This window comes from Plodia interpunctella, chromosome 13 (assembly GCF_027563975.2).
Source record: "Plodia interpunctella isolate USDA-ARS_2022_Savannah chromosome 13, ilPloInte3.2, whole genome shotgun sequence".
NCBI lineage: Eukaryota > Metazoa > Arthropoda > Insecta > Lepidoptera > Pyralidae > Plodia > Plodia interpunctella.
Window position 1 is genome coordinate 7,691,096 of NC_071306.1, and position 22,324 is coordinate 7,713,419.

The 22,324-nt window shown below is 34.5% G+C and overlaps 3 protein-coding genes across 4 annotated transcripts in view; 2 read left to right on the forward strand and 1 right to left on the reverse strand.

Moving 5' to 3' along the window:
• Positions 1 to 7: 7 nt before the first annotated feature.
• On the forward strand, positions 8 to 6,432 carry LOC128674958 (uncharacterized). Its single transcript, XM_053753983.2, has 11 exons — positions 8 to 178; positions 887 to 954; positions 1,112 to 1,224; positions 1,675 to 1,905; positions 2,375 to 2,489; positions 2,984 to 3,044; positions 3,710 to 3,833; positions 4,143 to 4,278; positions 5,154 to 5,303; positions 5,532 to 5,725; positions 5,969 to 6,432. The coding sequence occupies exons 1-11, from the start codon at positions 82 to 84 to the stop codon at positions 6,420 to 6,422; spliced, it is 1,743 nt and encodes a 580-aa protein (XP_053609958.1). The 5' UTR covers positions 8 to 81; the 3' UTR covers positions 6,423 to 6,432.
• A 95-nt stretch (positions 6,433 to 6,527) lies between these two features.
• Positions 6,528 to 17,452, reverse strand: LOC128674960 (protein shank-like). Of its 2 annotated transcripts, XM_053753985.2 has the most exons (9): positions 17,325 to 17,452; positions 13,206 to 13,318; positions 11,281 to 11,405; positions 10,629 to 10,670; positions 9,209 to 9,453; positions 8,641 to 8,832; positions 7,929 to 7,997; positions 7,594 to 7,776; positions 6,528 to 7,146 (listed from the first exon to the last, which is right to left on the reverse strand). In XM_053753985.2, the coding sequence occupies exons 2-9, from the start codon at positions 13,253 to 13,255 to the stop codon at positions 6,922 to 6,924; spliced, it is 1,131 nt and encodes a 376-aa protein (XP_053609960.1). In that variant the 5' UTR covers positions 13,256 to 13,318; positions 17,325 to 17,452; the 3' UTR covers positions 6,528 to 6,921. The 2 variants fall into 2 exon arrangements, with proteins under 2 accessions (XP_053609960.1, XP_053609961.1); XM_053753986.2 differs by lacking the exon at positions 17,325 to 17,452 and having other exon boundaries at positions 11,281 to 11,334; positions 13,206 to 13,315.
• Positions 17,453 to 20,017: 2,565 nt separating this feature from the next.
• The window catches only part of LOC128674985 (beta-3 adrenergic receptor-like), a 57,707-nt gene continuing 55,400 nt past the window's right edge, over positions 20,018 to 22,324 (forward strand). The window contains exon 1 of the mRNA XM_053754022.1: positions 20,018 to 20,172. The gene's annotated coding sequence lies outside the window, so the exon portion shown is untranslated. The remainder of the gene's footprint in view (positions 20,173 to 22,324) is intronic.

A 22,324-nucleotide genomic window follows, 5' to 3' on the forward strand; every position in this document is an offset into this window, starting at 1 on the left:
ATTAAAATATGTTATGCAACACGATAACATTTCGATTTCTTCTGACAACAAGTTATTTATGATTTACATTGACGGACTAAAATGCTCTTAGTATTTTTAAATTTAGTTTTTATGTTAGTTATATTGAATAGCAACGCGGCACGCATAAATGAAGAAATAAATAATTACTTTAAACATCGTAAGTTTTTTTCTTTCGTATCGAAATTAATCAATCAATTCAATCCATGATTGCTGCGGAGTTAATGACACCCGGGCTCAGGTACTTTAAGTACACCAAACTTAAAGCACTTGGGTGCTTGAAACAGGTATAGCGGAATTATTACAGATTTTATTCAAGTCATCTATAGGCATGTGTCATATGTTTGCCATGATTAATTTTTACACGGTTATGTTGAAACCCCGCACGCGAGGCCCTTTTTTATCAAACTGGCATTCAAATAAATTTAATTTTAAATCATATGGTAAAATTAGGATTTGTAGAGACACAAAATCGTAACTAGTTAATTTGTTTAGAAATAGATTTTCTGATAGATATTATGCAAAACTATTTCTTGCATCTGATTTGAAGTAAGTAAATAAACTAAGTAACGAACGCATCTAATACCAAGTGCAATCAAAATATATTTTGTTTTTATTTTAAACATTTCAAACTATTTATATATTAGTGCCGTTTTATCTGTATCCAGTAAAGAGTTAAATAAACTGCGATAAGAATATTATCACAGAGAAATTAACCGAGCGAGCGTAACTTTGATTTGGTTATATCATCATATCATCATTTTTTTGTTAACTAGTCTGTATCATTGCTGGGCAAAGGGGCAAGCCTTCCTTTTCTGTAACTTAAAAAGTATAACAATTACATGTATATAATATATAATATTTACAGCTGACAGGGGATTATTACAAGCCACGTGGCAGAAATACAAGAGGGGCTTTGAAACTACTTTGGAACAGGTAAATGTCATAAAATTGTGGAAAACATTTGCAAAGGATTAGTTGTGCTTTTAGAAAATACATATAGGTATATTACTTACAATAAAATAAATTCAAATGTTGCCATTTTTTATTATTAAGAAATATTTATAAGTTTAACGACTCAACGTCTCTTCAGATGCTTCAAGAAAATTACGATGGCCAAGGCGTGAATATTTTCAAGAGAAGGGTGAATGACTTTTATGAATTAACTGAGGGATTCATGACAGTCGGCGACCCAGAGCTAAGTGTGTAAGTATAACTTTCCAGCTGCGTCCCGGGGCTTCGCTCCTGTGGAGATAATGAAGGTAAAATGTACCCTATAATTCATTTAATAGGGAACAAAAAACTGTTACAAAATAGAACAGTACTTAAAGGCAAATTTCGGTTTATGCTTGGTACAATTATTGTTGACTAGATAGGTATACGAGTATAATCAACAAATATGTTAATCCCTGAGGTTAATCCTATATCAATCAGAAATAATGTAGCTTCCTACTTGTAAAGATATTTGGATATAGTTTGTGTAGTTCCTAAGAGGTGTAGATTATGCTCGATAGCATCAACAAGCATTTATTCTTTTCTTTGCCTTTGGTAGTCCTAGATTAGCGATCAAAATAAAAAAAAATCTGCAGCTTATTTGTATTAGTACAATGTATAAATAGAAGAATAAATCCATTAATATAGTTGTATCATTTCCAGTATTTTTCGAAACCTTTACCTCATGGAGTTGCCCAAGATGCGCTCACCTAAAGTCCTGTTTACATTGGGCTCCAACCTCTTGAAGGTGGACGCTGAGCTGTTGAATGTCAAGGTCCTGGCCAAGTACATTGTGTACAGAAACGACACTGCTACTGTTTACGCGAGCCACAGTGATATGAATAGGGTGTCGCCTTTCAGCTTACACCAAGTTCATCCTACTGGTGAAGTCACGTAAGTAATAAGGTTTGAAGTACTTTTGCTATATCGAATAGGGTTGCCAGATCATGGATTATCATTGTCTGGACATTTCTGGGGCAAATGAAATCAGTTTACATATATATCTAATCTATGAATTCCAGGACAGTCATAGATCAACAATGAATTCTTTCAGGACAATCCTGAATTACCCGGCCATCTGGCGACCTTAGAACCTAGACCCAAGTGTTGAATGATTAAATTATTTATGTTTTGTTACAATCATGGTTATATTCCATTCGGGTATTATTGTGCATTCTCGATCTTATTGGAGTCTCTGCAAGTGACATTATCGCACAGATATAGGAACATTACATCAATGTAATGTTCTTATATCTATGCATTCTCGGCTCTCGGGCTTTCTCTTCGAAAACGTTCAATTTTCGAAGTTTTATTAAGGCATTTGATATGACTATATTTTATACATAAAATCTGACTTTTACAGAATAATAGGAGAAGAGTGCAGGTTGACAGGTCACGCGATAGCTACGCTGAGTGACCAGTCTGTGAATCTGGGCCACAACACTTTCGGTCTCACTGACTGTAAATTTAACTTAGAGGTACCTAAATCTTCTTATGGTGTGTGACAATACCTTTTCTTATCAACGAGAAGCCAGATGTCTCTCTTTCATCCGAGCGTATTACAGGTATAGCATTCTCGTAACGGTTTTATTTTCGAGTAGTTATAGCTATCAATATAATTTCATGTCGGTATGTAACCACTTTTACTGCTCTGTCATTATAGCCTTATAGAAGTCCTTCATGGTACAAGAAGTGAGACAGTAAGGGCACGACAGTGGGTGAACCATTGACTGGACAGCACCTCAGTCGCATAGGTTATGGCTGGAGAAGTCCCACTTCACCCGATTCTCTGTGCATCTCCCAGCATCAGCTCGGAGTCTGTTTAAGGATTTCCGGGTTGCCCAGAAGAGTTTATTGTACGGTGTAAGGTCGTAACGGTTACATAAACATTAAAATTTTACATCAGTTATTTACTTTCGTATAAACAGGTTCAAAATAAAAAAAAATGAGATACATAAAAATAATGTTTCAGATTTATACTCCTGGTGAAAATACTCCACCGGTTTTCGCACGATATTTTAACGACTGTGATCGTAAGTATGGTCCTTGGTATATGTTGTCATTAAAATTATAAAAAAGCTGTTGCCACAGACTTCGCTGTACACACCACTATACCTCTTATGGTCAGATCTAAGAACTGACTGAAAATTTGTGTTATACTCGTGAGTAAAAACTCGCCGAGTCATGACTTTTTGACTTGCTTCAAGCGCACATAATATAGATTAGATTAGAAGCTTCTTTGTATACTACTAACATTTTTTTATATGAGTCCTGGATGCTCGAAATAAAGATTTTTATTTATTATTTATTTATTATAATGGAATTAGTAGGTACTCCGCCTACCAATTCCAAGGCCCACACATGTTCGTGACATTAACATATGTGTGTTATATATGAATATTTTGTGTCATATGTTTATGGATATCCTGGAGGATATCCTGGAGGTATCCCGTGGATGTCGTGGATGTGACACACAACCTAGGCTGTTGATAGGCAATATTAGCATTCACAAGGAGGGTTGACGTTAGGCAGGCGGCCGGTTGTAAATTTACAGTCGAATTTTCAAAATTTAAAGTTGTTTTTAAGCTGACAGAGATTGTTAAATTCTGTGTGTACACGTGTTACGTTAAAAATGTACCTTCCATTGTTATTTTATGTGTGTGTTACAGTATCAAATAAATATTAATGATATTTTCAGGCAATTTCCTCCAAAACCTAATATCGAAGCCACTCCAAGAGGAGCTTGTATCAAAATTGCAAGGAGGGATATTCAGCTATGTCAACACTTCAGAGATTTTTGGAGAAGACTTGCCTGTGTACAGGTGCGGTTTCATTTGCTTTATTTACGACAATCAAAAATGAAAAGTGATATTTTGTAAAATGTGTGGATTCAGAAAATAAGAGGCTTTAAAACTTGACTCGTATTTTCGTTCTTTTGAGATTTTACGTTAAAGATACTTTTGTAGAAAGAGTTTATTACGTTAAGGATACTTTTGTATTTTTTTGGATGGTTACTTTCCGCGCTATCTTATTAGGTGTGATATTTGAGGCACACGAAAGAAAATATAGCTATATAATGTGCTCAATATATGGTAAACTGTTTATTAAATATTCGTATTATATTTTTACAGAGCTCGTCAAATAGACCAGTTCAAAAATGTAAACAAATATATGACTTCGGTGATAACAAATTTAAACGCAAGGGCCGCTTTAAAAACTTCCGGTATAGACGACTTACACATGAAGGTTATCGGATGGACTGAAACGGTGAGATCAACCACAGATATAGGAACATTACATGTAATATTTTTATATCTGTGGATTCAACATTTCCTTACCATGGAATTAGTAGGTACTCTGAGTACCTACCAACCCCATGGTCCTTACATAATGAAATTGGCGTTTCGTCGTACTGGCCACATTAATCACAAATTTCTCCTCTTTGGTTAGGAATTCCCAATTGAATTTTATACAGCTATTTCCCACAGATATAAAAACATTCTTTAGTGCTATTTCCACATTCCTATATTTATGTTAACCTAATGAGATGACAAAAGTGCATAGATAACAATGGTTCATACTCAATTATATTAAAAATTATTCGACATTTCGTTCCTCCCATACAAAACGCCAATTTGATTCGCCAGATGTACATTTTACCAGCGGTTAACATTTTTGCACGTGTACCTCACTCTAATTTATTTCAGCCACCAAATTGCAGGTTAGGGAGTTAGGGAGGGGTGGCTATTAGTTTAAAAATAAATATAGGTATTGTGCCTAAAGACCTTAGCCCACAAATCGCGTCAGTGGCTATTCTCTTACTGGTTTCCAGAGACCATACTTCACTGTATAGTATAAAACTAAGTCGCTTCCCGCTGTCCGTCTGTCTCTATGTATGCATAGAACGTTATTGTCGAGGCGGGCTGCTAGTATATAAATGCGAAAATCTTACTCTGTCTGTCTATCTATCTTCCACGTTTTAATGGTTAAACCTCAAAGCCGATTTTTAGACATTTGGAATGAATATACTTAATGACCCGATCAAATATAGACAACCGCGGGCGGAGTTGCGGACAACAACTAGTTTGTAATTAATCTAAACATATTTCACATGACTGATGCTATTTTGTAACCGATTGCAGCTTGGTACAGAAACTCATAAAAAAACTGTGGCGATTTCAAACGTCACTCTTTACGGTCTAGACACAGCCTACTCTGCACACACCGGCGGCCCGATTGAACTACACGGACAAATATATGTAGAAGATACAATAGGATATAACACTTTATTGGTAAGTAAGGCTAAATTATAAATGTCAGATCAAGATGGATTCAAACATGGAATTAGTAGGGAGTACCTACTAATTCTATGGATTCATATCAATTTTACAAGTTTTACAATGTAATTGGCAATATTACATACACAGTCGTCAAATGATCTAATGTGCTATCAGATTTAAAACATTTAATGTTATTTGAACTGGTTACTGCGGATTTATTTTGACTTGGTGGTATTTTAGGTTCAAGGGCGATTAATTTACCAAAATTTCCTCTCTCCTGATGCTCCTCCAAAAGAAGTAATAAACAAATTCTCAGCGGAAATACATGATCTAACGGTGGTGACGAGGATAGCCGTTGGAGACGATGGGTTGAAAGCTGCAAACGCTGATAGTGTTAATAAGGATAAACGCTCCTGGTTTGCGCCAAGAATCAGGTATGTTTAGATAGCTAAGAATATGCATTTGGCTTTAAAATTTTGATTTCGGTGAACTAATACTTATTACTAAGAAGCATATTAACATATTCTAAAATGACCTTCAACGTTTCTTTGTCAGTCATTATGCAGCTAATTAAATATCAAATGGATCTGCCATTTGTTACGAAATTAGCTAGATTAAGAATATTATTCTACTAGTCTTTGTTATTTTTTGGAATATGATTTTTATTTTATTTTAAGGAATTTCGAGCTGAACCTTTTCGAAATTAGTGAGATATGGGCTCGGTCGTTCGTAACATCATTCTTAAATACTGAAATATACACGGCCGTAATAGGGTCATTACTTTCTGGACAATTAAATATAGCACTGAAAGCAACAGCCGATGGAGCCGAAGAATCAGTGGTACCACATACTGATAATTCAAGAAAATTAAAACAACCAGACAGCAGTGCTGAAATTTCCGAAGAAAGGAAGACAATAGAATCAATTGCTGATGCTAAAGACGGCGATGGTCATCCTGATTTGGATGAATCCAAGCAAGTTTCTGACGAAGAACGTATGGTGCTGTGGCGAACCAAGAAATCAGAAGATGTTGTTTTATCATTAAGTAAAGATAAAGTGCGTGTACATAAGGGAGATGATATTTTGTTTGAAGCAAACCGTGAGTCTGAAAATGAAGTTAATACAAATTAAATGTCTGTTTATGTAGTACTGTTTATCAAACGCAAAACCTATTTTATGTATTTTTTTGCCATCATACAGCAGAGTAACGATTCATAGGATTTTTTGTAACGTGTTCTTAAAGGCTGGACACGGTCTGAAGAAATTGCTACTATCTAAACTATTATTTTTGTAAAATTGTACATATAGGTACTCATTCTGTTTTTCCTAATCCAGGTGATGATTTTAGATGTTTTTTTATGTATAAAACATGCAAAAATACAACAATTACATAAAATCAAAATATATTGTAAGCTGAACCGTTTTATAAATATATTTTAGTAGTGCACTGCGAGCTGTAGAAGTTTTGTCCTCCTGGACAGCTTCTGTTTACTTTTTAACCTCACTCATAGATAATTAACAACCTACGTATTAGTCTTTATATCTTTTTCACTGTTGTTGATTATTTGACATCAAAATTATATTTCAAATTGTGCGTTATTAATAGTGACAGATAACGCTACAGCAATTATTATACCATAATTATGTTCTCTTTCTCAGTGCTTGTCTTAAATTTATGTTTCTGTGATAGTAACCAATTTAGTATTTGCAAATACTGCTGTGGTGGTATGTCTGTAGTTGTTTTACGTGAAACTTTCTTAGTGGAGGAGACATTATTTAAAGCCATTAATTTTTTCTCAAGAATCTCCAAGGCTATACTTTTCTTTGTAGTTGTTGTCACGACGGATGTAGTAATCTGTAAAATACAGTTTAATAGTCATAAGGCATGATTATATGAATTTTCAATAGTAATCACACTAATATCACAAACTATAAATTATATGAAAAAGTTTTGTGAGAATGTTATAGGTATGCAGATTTTGCTGGACAGATTTCAATGTAATTAGGTACTTATGTAATCTGGAATTATTGTACTATCTCAAATTTCCTACGGAAGTGAAGCCCCGTGTCATTAGATATAGACATATTAAACTGATATTCTTTCGTATTAGGAACATGGAGTTTATAAAATAATAAAACGTTATTAATGAAAATATATCACGTATGACTATAGTTTTGGTCTAGTAGTAGACCTTCTTCAAGATGAGTGCGATCAGTATTTTAATCAATACCTAATTACCTATTTATTATGTATATATGTTAGTTAATCAAATGAATAGAACGTTGTTTGGATCAAACTTACATTTTTATCATAGTGCACTTTACGCCTCTTGAGGATCAAGTCTCTCGTGGAGTCTTCTGTTGTGGAACGTGTAACGTCTGTCATTATTTTATTTGACTTCTTTTTCATGGGTTTTACCTGAATAACTTCCCTTACTGGAAACCCGGAGAATTCACTAAATCTCCTTGGCTCTTTAGGTAACTCCTGCAATTTGTATTTTTTTTCTTATTTAGCTTATGTCTACCGTACGGTGCTTTCAAATATTGTATTATGTATAGTCTCAACATCCTTGGATTAGACCAATAGTTTGGCATTATTACATCAATCTGTGACTAGTAAGGGAAAAGGATACTTACCACATCTTTATCTTGCAATTTCTTTAAGTATTTCAGTTTTGGTTTGTAATCATGTTTCATCTTTGTATTCTGTAAAATCAAATTAATACTTATATATCGATATTGTATAAAGTGATTGAGTCGACACTCGAACTTAGCAAAACTCGTAAAACAAACGTTATTATTTTGTTTATTTACTGGTTATAGGATCACTCGTCTGTCCGTCTGTCACAGCGAATTTGCTCCGAATCTATTGGACCAAATCAGGTGAAATTTGATAAGATGGTGTGTATGACCCAAACACAGAGTAAATTATATATATTTATGGTATAGCTCTCTTTTTAGAAAATACTGAGTATAATTTTTTTAATAATAATACAATATATGGTTAAATTGATTGTAAGTTTCAAAAAAACCTATAATAATTCTATAAATTAATTCATATAGTTAACTATGTTATTACTCCTTAGCGCACCATTTGTTTTATTAAAATCAAACAAATGTCACCCAAATGCAGCCACGAAATTGAAAACACTATTTATAGAAGCAATGAGAGCATTCCTTGGGTACTCGTATAGTTTTTTACACGCCGTCGCTGTACTTCAAGAACAATTCAAACTTCAAGATCTATGTAATTGTATAAAATAACCGACTGAAGCGACTTTCATAGAACAGTATATAATAATTGTTCGTCCCGTAAATGTCCGATATTATGATAAATAGTAATGCTTACCCTATTATCTTGCACATCCGCCGTCATATTTCTACGAGGAACCACCCAGTTAAGTTTTTTCACGTATTCTCTTAGTTCAGACGCTGCTCTATCAGCAGGTGATGGGAGAGTCGCGTTAACTATTGGTATCACATCGAAATTCTTATCCATTCCATCTTCTTTGAAATAATCGTATTTCTTTCGCCGTCCAGGCTAAAAGTTGATTCAGTATTACTCTATCTATGTTAACATGTTATTCATAAAAAAGTTAAAACAACTTTTGAGCTAAAGTATGTTTTGTCTCTTTCTGTCAGCTGACAGTTTCCAAACGGTTGCAGATTTTCCAAACATAGCTAAGAACAGTTTAGATTCAAATAATAACTACATTTAAATCGGTTCAGCCGTTTGCCTGCTACGATACCACGGATAGACACACAGACACGTTAAACTTATAATTTCCTTTTTCTTTTCCTTTATTCCTTTTAAAAACATGAATGATGATGAGTCTAGAAGCATTCTAGGTTAAATTAGGCATAGATAAGTATATTTATGTATTTCGTATTTGACAAATTATTTAGAAGCCACTAACCGGAGGAGGAGAAGAAGGTGGAGAAACAGGAGGCGGAGGAGGAGGAAAGCCAGGAGGAGGAGGAGGAGGAGGAAAGCCAGGAGGAGGAGGAGGTGGAGGTGGAGGAGGTGGAGGTGGAGGAGGTGGAGGAGGAGGAGGGAGAGTTGTTGTAGTGGTGGTTGTAGTGCTAGTTGTTGATGTGTTCCAAAATATCCAGTACTTCCGCAGCTCTCTAAAATATTTCGGGTCAAACTCGGCCAGTTTAGCTGAAAATAAGTTTCATTAGATGCAAACTTTTATTGTCTGATTAATTTTGGGCATGAATTTTTAGTCACGAGTTGAATCTATTTTAAAAAAATCATGCTCATGGTACCATGAGTAAACAGTTGATGAATTGAGCCTTGACAATTGTTGGTAACATTAATATTCCCAAAGAGGATTGATTACGGCGTAGTGTCTACGAGGTCGTAACTTAAAACTTTGTTCCTCTGTAGCGTGTACGCTGTAGAGTGTCTACGGTGTTGTTAGCTCTATGACAACGATAAGTTGTTTTTTATAAGTTAAGTTGCGGAGAGGAAATAGATTTTATTATTAAGTATTATTTATATTTAAAGTATTTTTTAAAATTATTAATTAACGACCTCCATGGCCTAATGGCCATCACACCGGCCGGACTGCTACATTTGGGGTCCCGGGTTCGACCCCGGTCACGTCAACATGGAAAATGCTATTTTTCAGATTGATCTGGGTCTTGGATGTTTATCTATATATGTTATAGAATATAGTATCGTTGAGTTAGTATCTCATAACATAAGTTTCGAACTTACTTTGGGGCTAACTCAATCTGTGTCATTTGTTCAATTGTCCATACATATTATTATTATTATTATACATTTATTTATACTATGTATATATATTGTGAACGCTTCAAAGTGATAAAATAAAAGTATGATTGTTTTGAAAGTTCGACATGACAAAATGCATTGAAAATTTTCTGTCCAAATATAAACAACATAACAGAAATAATATCCCTATCAATGCAATTTTAACTGTAATTTATCAAACTCAGATCAGGGATCGTGTTACATGTTAAATCAGTTAATGATTACTATAATTGCAGTTGTAAAACTTGCGAATTAACTCGATTCATCATGTCATATATATGTCATGTCCTATACCTTAATAACATGTATGTCATAAAGGCGCTAACGCAAACAAGACCTTTAAAAATATTTTTTATTATTAACATAATAAAAAAATATTTAGAAAGAATAACATTAAGAATTTGAAAAACATAGGTAAGTAGGTATATTAAATACTACTTGCGAAGGTACAATTTCAGCGACCCCCGAACCTCTCACCCAGGGCTGCAGCCTCATTAGTCTAAGGGTTAATCAGGTTCTAGCTACAACAAATAGATAAAGTAAAACAAAATGCTTACTTTGTTTATGCATATCCAATCTTCGGATACCTCGCAAGGTGTCTGAAATATATTAAAAAAGGCTTTTACATGTTCACATAACAAAATACTTAGTAAAAAAGTGGCTCAAGTATTTTAAACGCTCAAACTTTTTAAGGATAATGGACGTTTGAGGCGGTATATTATTATTATCACCGGTGGGTATCCTATCTAAATACCATAAATCGGCTCCAACTGCTAGTCAATCATATACTTTTTTCTAATGTTAAAATCAAAACTTTATATGGATGCTTGTATGACGGTAATGTATTGTGACGTCACGGATTTTTGGTCACGTAACGGTTTGATTACCTAAAATACCTTCATAGATTTAGATTTTTACCCCGTCGAATAGCCAATTACTTACAGCAAAGCCTGCTTTCGAATACACCACACTATTGCAATAGAACCATTCGCTCACTAGGATGGAAAAAAAAATCGATTAATGTATTACTTAATGGCTCTTCCTTATTTCATTATTAAACGGGTGCGCTTCGAAGAACGGAATTTCAATATTTGTTGTATTCCTCGAAGCGAAGAATATTTTTGGTGCGCTTCGACGGGTGCGCTCAAAACAAGTGCGCTTCGAGGAATACACGCAGAGATGAGAAGATTAAAGAAAGAAAGTACTTACGATTGAGCGAGAGCCAATCTGCAATGTAATATTTGTAACCATACGTCATTCCCGCTATCAGCGCCAAGAACAGGAGAAGGGAAACTATGAGTATTATAAAGAAGGCGAAGACATACGTAATCACCCTGAAACCATTAGGCATAAAACATTTATTGACAGACAGACTTTCGCATTTATAATATTAGTATGGATTTGTCTGAAAGAAAGACTATTATTTTATACTGGCTGATGTTCCCGGCTTCGTTCGAGGGAACTCTATGATTCGTACGATTAAAAAGAAGAACTACTTTTTTACATGCTTTTGTGCAGCTGGTCTTTTAGAGTCTCAGATATTTTAGATCTTTGATTTTTATACGTCATTAGAAAACTGCAATATTAGGTAGAACAGCTACTGCTAAGGTGCCACTTCCGTATATGCTATAGCTATAGATATTCTTTATCTTGGGTGTTTTTATACGTGAATAGAGGATGCTTATCAGGTCGAACAATTTGCTAAGGCGCCTTTTTGATATTAATATTATTTTAGTTGAATATTAGTGGACGATAATCGTGTTTTGTAATCAATTTTTTCTAAACTAAAAAGAGAAATGATTTGTATTTTCGTTCTTTTGTTTGTAATAAATGAACTCAAAAACTTAAACAAATTTTGATTGCATTTGGTACAGAGACTGACAAAAGGAGTCAGGAGTAGCACAGGCTCCTTTTTTTATGGTTTCACCCGAGCGAAGCCAGGACGGGCCCTTAGTTTTTTTTTGTAAAATTGGTTATTAATTAATTAGTAATTAGATTACTGATAAAATCTCAAGACAACATTGATTGTTTTAAAATCTTTTGATCAAATCCCGACATTTGAACGTAGCATCCTTTAAATTTCTTAAGAATTTGGGAAACTTTGTTTTTCACGTTCCCTTTGAGACAAAAGGTGAAGCAACTTTGCCCTTCTTGTAAATGATTTTAATTGGTGATGTTAAATCTTTTCTACATAATATTTCTAAGTAATTTTTCATGTGTTTCATATTAGAAAGATTATAGATGAAATGAAGAAAATGAAGATTATAATCTTCATAACTACTTGGCAAAAGATATGAGTGGTTGGAGTACTTACGAGATATTATACTCGTAGATATAAAAAAAAATAGATATTAAAAAAAGTCTATTTATGTATTGAAATCTATAAAGACGAGTTACAGAGTTCGTCAGACAACTTTCTTACCCTTACATTAAGTATAGAAATAAAGATAAAATCTCCCATGTCTTATGCATATGTGATGCGTGCATAACCGTCATAAAAATAACGTGACATAATATCATATTAATGGTGTCCTTGACCGAATTCCTGTTTGACAGACAAGTGCTGGTCGAATATTCAGTTATTACGATTCCATAGATCCTTTAAGATATGTGTGTAATAAACTAATTTTCAAGCATTTCGACCGCCCCGTTGTCATCGTCGTCCTTCAAATTTACACAAAGACAATAATCATTTTACTACGCGACTTTATAATAAGTATAAAGTCATGTCAGATGACTTTAGGCGACTTGAATAAAATCTGATACCAATGTTAGCAATTAACACACTCGACAAGAAGAAAAATAATCAGTGCTGGTTGTGATGTAAAATTGTATCAATGTTTGATTTTTATAATTTTCAATTCAGTATAGATTTATTCCACAATAATGTTTTCATATCTGTGATTCAATCAGATAACCAAGATCTATTGTGTTAGAAAAACTGGATATTAGATACGGTAATAATGGCGGTCGATATGCTCGAAAATTCAGCGAAACGTGATATTTTGTTATTTGGTAAACGTTAACTTAATTCCGACGGCAGGAGCCATATCTCCTTTGTAGTCGCATTATTTTTTCAAATAACTGCAAATTCATTATCTCGTATATTAGTTTAGATAAAGTGTTCCACATACCTTTGCATTAAGTCGATAGACAAAGATACACACTGGAAGATATGGCACATGATGCTGTCTTCGATTCTTTCGGCTCATTAAAGGAATCCCAAATGCCTCTTACAGAAAAGCATCTGAAAAAAACTTTATATATTAGAAATATGTACCTCTTTTCCTGTTACTTCCTAGCAAGTACCTATTTATCTTTGGCTCATCACACATAAACTATGTTAACGACAAAGTTGATAGTTATTTTATCAGGTTTATATCAATGTTATAAATTATTCCTGCAACAAAATGGAATTATATCATTCATAGACCACTCAATAGCGGATTACTGAGACGGTCCTCAATTAGATTTCATTTCATTCTAAGAGAGACCCTCGATAACACAGTTAATATACTTTTGTCCATTATTTGGATTTGGTAGTTATAATGTTAGGATTGGATTTTTCTTTTTAAATAGTGCCTATGTTATAATACATGCCTCCACACAAAATGTCACATTAATTTATACTCCGTTTTGACGTAAAAAAAATTATTAAACAAACACATTTTCACATGTATAATAATGGATATGGAATACTAATATTTTCAAAATAATATGTATTTTTGAAAACTAATATTTTCAAAATAATATGTATTTTTGAAAATACTAAGCATATAAAAGACGATGCAGTCTTTATTTCGTCTTTAGCCGTTGATATTGATGTGCATCGACGTATTTTGAAATATTCATACAATTCCTTCCTCATATAGTGTCCGTCGACGGACGTCAAAACAACGACGCATGACGGAGCAATGGAGTCGAGAGCGTCTTAAAGCAGAATGTGTCCATTCTAGTAGTTTGTAGCTTTAGCAGATATTTAATTTTGCATATAATATGAAAAATTGCCTGTGAAGGTCTTATTTCTGTAGATATAAATGATTTGGCTTTGATTAAACCGGTAAAAACCGGTGTTGAATAGAATTCACTCCTATTCAGCTGATCGGGTCGCACTGACGGACCAAGCGCTGAATAAATAACGCACTGAGACCGCGCCATTGTTGTTTTATGAAACGGCTCATTCTGGGAGAGATAGGTTTCTATATCAATTTTTTATTCGACCCACGTTCTATGACGTTTTAGGTATGGTTATATGTCGTAACATTTTTTAATGTTACACTACTATTTAATTTGTGTGCTATATCTTATGAAAGTCAATAGGAAAACCTTTTTAGGACATCCTGGAAAGGTCTAACATTCCTAGTAACATTAACAGCCTAAAATTTGCTTGTTAAGCATCATAGTGCAACAATTTCAATACTCACCGTATCTAGTCTCGAATGATATGGTTATTTTTGTAGGCACATATTTTTACCGTAATTAATGTAATATGGAGTCTGTTTCACCGCTGACTGACAAAGTATCTGGTAGTCCTTATGTAACAAAATGAACTGATAGCGTTAAAATTTGTGTTTCACTAGTATTGGATAAGCCTGACTGGCTAATCATATCAGGCAGGTAAGTTTATCCGTCCGATTACAATAAGATATTTTTTCAAGAAACTGGTGAAACAGATCCTTAAAATAGCAAATTCCATTTAAACTGAGCTGACTCTCAAAACACAGGAGAATAGTTTAATTTTACACTTTAAAACCTAGAATAAATAAAATTTCTAGCCAGTGGATGTCCCATACTTCGTTTACTGAGGTGCGGTCTCCCCTCGAAGAAACGTCTTTTGAGGCGAAATATCAAGTTACAAGAGGAATAAACTTTCATTGTGTATGCGCTGGGCGAAGGACTCGGACGTCAAATAAGTAGGTAGCCTTGTTCATTGTAACATTTGTGAGGATCTGACTGAATGCGTGTGGACTTAACGATGAATTATTATGTTTGGAATGTACACTTAATTTCATGAATAGCGAAAATATTGACTGTTAGGTGAGTGATCGCTAAAACTTTGAGCTCATACAGATTATGCCTCTTTCCCGTGGTTTTAATCGATAGCAAGAAGAGCTATCGAGTGTGCTATCACCAACACTGGTGTCAGATTTTATTCAAGTCGCCAGGCATCTGACACGACTTTTACGAGTATTCACTGACATCTAGTGGCAAGTACACACTAGTGAGCTAAACTATCAACCAGTGTGCAGGCATCCTCATGATGTCCGTTAACGGAAGCATGATTATCGATTGTCTCAATCAGCAGTCCTAGCACAATGTCTAATAATAATATTTTACCTTTAGTGATATTTAATTTTGAGTGATATCTTTATTAATAAATCGATTTCAAAGGTTAAATTTAAATATAATATCACTATTAAATTTTTAAACCAGGTTTTATTTAAGAAAAGACAATTGGCTCAGTAATATTCGACCAATCGAGTCGGGCGCGAACAGAAGGACCTTCCATTAAGGATATCAGATTCGTGTTCGAGAGGTCAAATTGTCTACTGATAGGTCAATCACTCTACGAGCTGGGTCATTTTGTTCCCTGATAAAGGAGAATGGCATTTCTCCATGCATTTATTAATAGACTAAATATAAAAATATAATAGAAAACACACGAGTAGACATTATTATACTTCGTCACATTGTTCCTATAATGGACTATAATCGCCAAACAAATTGGAAGTCGATATTTCGAAAAGGATTTGATAATTGGATCAAGTATTTAATTTATTATTATCATTGGCATTTCTAGATATTAAAATGTTTCAAGTTTTACGAGTGTAAAACTAGGTAGGTAGGCTAGTGTAAACTAGACGCCAATGACCCCTGTGTGTCAATACGTAATTAAAACGCCGAAATAAATAATAATTAACACTTATAGCTCACACTAAGCACTAAACTTGAATTGCGGGTCTAGGGTCCGATGGAGTCACAATCATAAACCAAATAAGACCATATATTACAAACGTCCGCGATTATGACATTATACCTATATGCTGTCGCCCACAGCTCCGCCCGCGTGAATGTCGATCCCTCGAGAACAGTACTTTTTTCCGGGATTAATTGTACCCTATGTCCTTGTTGGTACCCCTGAGTTGAGGCGTGAAAGCGTGTTTACGCTAACTCACTTTCGCATTTATAATATTATAGTAAGGAAGTAAGGATAAGGTTAATAACATAGATATAGATTAAAAACTTATTATTCTATATCGATAATGATCTATAATAAATTTTCAATACAATGCTATATCTGTGACAACTCGTGACCTACTTCTGGTCGGCTTTAGTTCTCGTTCGGGATTCGCGACCAATCTCCGCACCCCACACAAATACGAGTAGGTCGAATATTTGAGTATTATTACTAGGCCATTATATCACTGGTACCCAAATGGGCGCGCAATGACCACATAGTAGGCTAGACACACACAATAATAGTTATAGAAACTCTTTTCGAGTGTGTTAATTGCTAAAACTGGTGACAATTTTTTATTCAATTGGCATCTGACACGGCTACCTACCGCGTCTAGTGGCAAAATCGTATACTACTAATACCTAGTGAACTTGAACTTCAACCAGTGTACAGGTTTCCTCACGATGTTTTCTTTCACTGGAAGATTACCAATCTGGGTAGTAAACTACTACTACCCACCTGGGTCGTAGTTGTTTTTGTAGACCACCACTGTCTATAAAAACAACTACGACCCAGATTGGTATTCAAAGTCATGTGGCATGAGGATTGGAACCTATGAACTTTGATCACAAACGAACGTTTTAACCACTTTGGCCATCACCGCTTCAATAAGCGATACATGCATTACTGTTTTCATATCTATAGCGAACAGATTATCATGGCTCCACAGCGTGTGTCAAAAGTTGAAACAGGGTAGACGTCAGGCGGCTTATCGTAAATCCACAGCCAAATTGTTAAAATCTAATGCCAGCTCCACACTGTCTCCAAATTCAGACACATGCCGAATATTACGTTAGTAGTTAGTATCAATGCGCATGTAGGTATAAAGGGAAGGCAGAGACCCTAAAATGCACTCACGTCATAAAGACAGGGATAGTTATAGAGGAGATTTCCTTCCCGCGGTATCTATTCAGATATTTGTACATAACTTTAGATATCGATCAAGTCAAACACAAGTAAAACAATGTGGTTTTCTGAAAAAAATCTGAAATTATGTTATTGATTTTTTACTTACCAACCAAACTATAAAGACAAAACGCTTTGTTGAACTGTTAAATAAGTCTTCTTATCAAAAAGCATATAGTATAAATAAAAATATAAAATATAGTTCCTAGCTACGATATATATCAAAAAAGCTAAAGTGAAAAACTGACAGAAACTAGTCAAATCCATGTCAAATCAAAAAGTTTGAAAGATATTTTCTCATGGAATTAGTACGGAGTACCTACTAATTCCATGTATTTTCCATGGAATTAGAAGGTACACCATTGTACGAAGTACTTACTAAATCCATGGTATTATCTACTTATATGTCTATGACCACAGATATAAGAACATAATGTCCTTATATTTGTGTCTATGACTCAAATATATCGAATAGCACCTATATAATAATGTATGGAATGCACGAAATCTTTCTGGTTATTTATAAAAATATAAAATATCTTTATAAACAAGCTCTTCTTCTTGTACGATAAGCGAAAAAAGTAGACTACAGAAAAAAAAAGGAATAGAGAATCGAAAAGGGATTTTTCAAAATTACTTAATCGAAATCATAACATCGGCTTACGGCGCTATTCCATAAATGTATAATTATTGATGTTAATTATTACGCAATAGAAATTATGAGTTTACTGATTGCAAGAGTATTTGTATTATGGTGTATGGTAGTATCCCATATCCCACTATATAATAACTGTGGAAGTTTTTGAGTATATGTATTATATTTGTAGCGAGAGCTAGGTGATTATGCTCGACCGCCACATTACGCCCCCCCAAGACCGGAGGTCTGATGAAGTCTTGATGAGCATATCTTGTGCTTCTCGTGTGTGCCATGTTACTCGATGTCCCAGTGAGTCGGGATGCGTAAATTGAGCTCGTAGTCTGCGGTGAGTCGAGACTGTCGTGAGCGGAATGTGACTTGTTGGCACCGGTCCTTACAAGGCTGCCACGCCGGTGAGTGCGCGCGTCCAGACGTGGGCTGCCGGGTGCGTCGGCGTCGGTGAACACGAAGAGAGTTGCGGGTGCCAGAACCAGGATGCACGGTGCGTCGGCTGCGATGGTCCTGTAGATGCCCTTGAAGATGAGTGATGGCTTGCTGCTGAGAGTGATTGCTTGCTGCTGACTTGAGACCAATGAGGGTGCGAGGAGTGATGGTGAAGATTAGAGACTATGACGGAGAAGGCTGCTTCCAATGACGTCGGGTGTGAAGATGGCGAAGGCTGCTTTCAATCACGTCGGGGTCACCACTGTAGCGAGAGCTAGGTGATTATGCTCGACCGCCACATATTTGTTCACGCTAAAACGGCTGGGCTATGACATATATATATTTATGACATTAGGTATTGAGGTAGCTAATACTTTGATTTGACTTTGAGGGTATAAATGATTTAGAAAACTGGAAAATCTGATGGAGAACTATAGGAAATATAGAAATTACACCTTAACGAAAGTTGTTCAGCCTTATAAGCATTTTCTGTTGAGATATAAAAATCGAAGATCTGGAACACCTGATGTAGACCCATGATGGTACGGATAGACTATAGAAAATATAGAAATGACGCCCTAACAAAAGTTGTTCAGTCTGATGAGCATTTCCTGTTGAGGTATAAAAATCGAAGTACCTTGGATTAAAACATAGGGTACTATTTATTCCGAAAGTATTTGCTTCCTGTAGGATTTGGTCAGAAAGGTCTGATCGTCAACGGCAATTTTTAAATATCTCAACGATTATTGTCATCAAATCTTTTAGTTTTGACCATATTTCTTGAAACGCAGCCAAAAGCGAAAGTTTTATTAGAAATAATCGCTATCACGCATTGTTTGGCTTTCTGATGTGACAAAAAGTGTGGTCCAAGGTTAAATAAACATTTAAAGATATTTATTTCATTTAATTTAAAAATAGAACTATATCGTCCTACATTTGTCAAGATATTGCGAAATATTGTTTACTAAAAACAAAAGTTTTAAATTTTTCTAAGTAGGAATATTTTACAGTTTAATTAACATTTCGAACTGATTTAAGGATCTTATTACATATTTCTATTTACTTTAAAGAACTCTTTTAGGAAACCACAAAAAGAAAGAAATAATAATTGATGAACTGTTGGACATAATATAACTTGATTCAGAAGAATAAAGTTATATTATGTACAACAGTTTCATAAAAAAGTTAAAACATACTACGTTTTGTTTCTTTCAAATATTATTAAGTGCGATAGTGACAAAACATACTTTAGCTTTACTTTTTATGGGCTAAGCTTCAGAAAGTATCCCAAAATTATAAATGCGACGGTGAGTGATTGTTACTTTCTCATTTTTGTTCCTATTCATTACTGAATTTTGGTCAGCAGCTTCTTAATTTTTGTCTTAACCAGAGCTAGTCTCAATATAGTTCAGTAGTTTGTTACCGCTTCAAGCTTTATCTACTTAACCAGTAGTTTGGAAATTTCGTATACACAATAGTTGGAAATACGGAGAAGGTCGACTTTAACGAAGCTCTGTTCCTGTAAGAAATTCACGCATGTGAAGACAGGAGAAGATATATTATGATAACATACATCATTTTCAAACTTTATATGTCTGATATTGTTGATTTTGCGTAAAAAAAAAATAGTTTTCTCACATAAAGACACGTGGAAATTGTAAAAAACCACACGAAACACGGTACACACAGACCCGTAGTTTTCAGTCGCTCTCGTTGTCAGCTGCGAGGCGGACGCCCGCCCGCCCAACGCGCAACCCACGTTCGTGTTCCGAAAAAAAATTTAAGTCAACTTATGAAATAAAATTTAAATACTTTTGCATAGTGTAGTGTGATATCTAAAACGCAGTTTGCAGTAAATCGGATTACGTATTTGAAGGTAAATTATTATATTTATAAGTTAATTGTCCGTAAAAGTTAACGGTCGTTTTCTGTGCTTTTAGTTACGGTTAACGGTTCAATATCATTATTGTTAATTTATCTGACTTGCATATTTTTGTCGTGCTACCTTGTCACTTCACTTTGTGATGAGGTAACTTGACCTCGACTGTTGCTTCGTATTATAGATATTCGGTGTTCAAATTTAGTCGTTTTTAGAAGTTGTCATTTTAGAAATTTGTCGTTATCGGCCTGAGTTAACAGTTAAGTTAACTATAGAGTTTATTCAGGGATACATTTTAATCTGCTACTATTTTGAAATAAAGTTATATGTGGCGCCCGTCAAGTCGAATATATTATAGAATAAATAAAAGTATTGCAAATGGAATGGAGACATGCAATGTTTAAAAATGAATGTATGTAAAAAAAATACGAATGAACTGAAATCCTGTATTATTTTGCGCCCACATAGCATTCTCTGTATTACCTAATGGAATGCTTTTAGCATTAAGTCCACCTATTGCAATTTGACAAATTGTATTTCATGCAATGAAGTTTAAATCTATACTTATAATAAAACAGTAGAAAAAATAATTCCTGTACATTGAATATATTTACATAAAAACAAAATTAGGCGATTGAGTGATAGTAACAGAGAAAGAATTTGAAAAAAAAAACTCTGTTTGTCTATATGTCTGTCTGTTTGACTGTTTGTACACGCTAAACTTCGGAACTACTGGACGGATTTGAATGAAACTTTTTTGTTATATAGCTATTAAGCCTGGGCAAAATATAGGGTATAAATTATTTTGAAAACTGGAACACCTGATGGAGAACTATAGGAAATATAGAAATTATAACTTAACAAAAGTTGTTCAGCCTTGTAAGCATTTTCTGTTGAGATATAAAAATAGAAGATCTGGAACACCTGAAGAAGAGTCACAATGTCTAGTCCAGATAAACCATAGGAAATATATATTTCAGTCGTATCTTCTGTATAGGTATCGTTACGCTTTGTCTGTACATTACATTTTCTCTAATAATCTCCTCCTTACCAAAAATTGTTCGGCCACGCGAACGAAGTCGCGAGCATCAGCTAGTATGTAAATAAAGCTGGTGTAAATAATGCTAAAGCATATTCATTTCTTTTGGATTAAAATATATAAATACAACATTTAATAGGTATAAGGCTGGTTTTAAAATATCGTGTGGGATGCTTTACGTAAAGACCGTAAGATAAACGGCACAATGTCTTAGAACCGGCAAGTGATGGCCTATTAAAACTGTCCCACATTCTTCGGAAGGTATGTCAAGACGCAGGTCCAAGCTGTATTTTCTTTTTTAATCTTTAACTAGTGTGGCTGATAGTGAGCTGAGAAGAGCGATCTTAAGGCAATAGAGAATTGCAATCGTTATTGTGTGAGATTTGATTGCAGGCGCGGCTAATCTGTCGCTTGGAGAGATTTAAGCTGTAGTGTAGAATTAATAAATAGTGCTAACTATAGTTCCTTTCGGACTGTTAGTTCTCCTGGTAGTTTTTCATGGAGACCAACAGAGTTTTGCAACTTATACCGATAGGTACCGAAATTTTAAAAAAATATAATTTCATAAATAAGTACTAATCCTTAGAAAGGGTTTATGAAATTGAAATACTTATGATTTAAAAATAAGCGGTAATAAAGTTGAAAAATATGTAAATCCTTCACGTCTCGACTCGAGACTAAATTTCGCTCAAACTTTGTAAAATCAGCATTCTAGCGAATCTCTGACATGAATACAGATGCATACCTCAGTTCAACCAAGTTTAAGAGTGCTAACTGGCAGTTGGTGACCTGTCGCGACCGCAGTAGTTTGTAGCTTATGAGAAATAACTATAAATATAAAAATTGATGAGAAAAAGTGCCTGTGAAGATCTAATTTCTGAATAAATAATTTTAATTTAAATTTGCAGACAATGATACGACGCTGCGACACGTCTGATTTCACTTTTTACATAAAACTGACGCGACATCTTAAATTACATCTATAGGTATTGAAGAAAACTTTACGAATTTCTACCTGGTACAGATCTCTCCAAATAATTAAATATTGAAGAAAAAATTACAAATTTCTACCTGGGACTGATCTCCCTTGGCCAGTTTGGAGATGCTGAG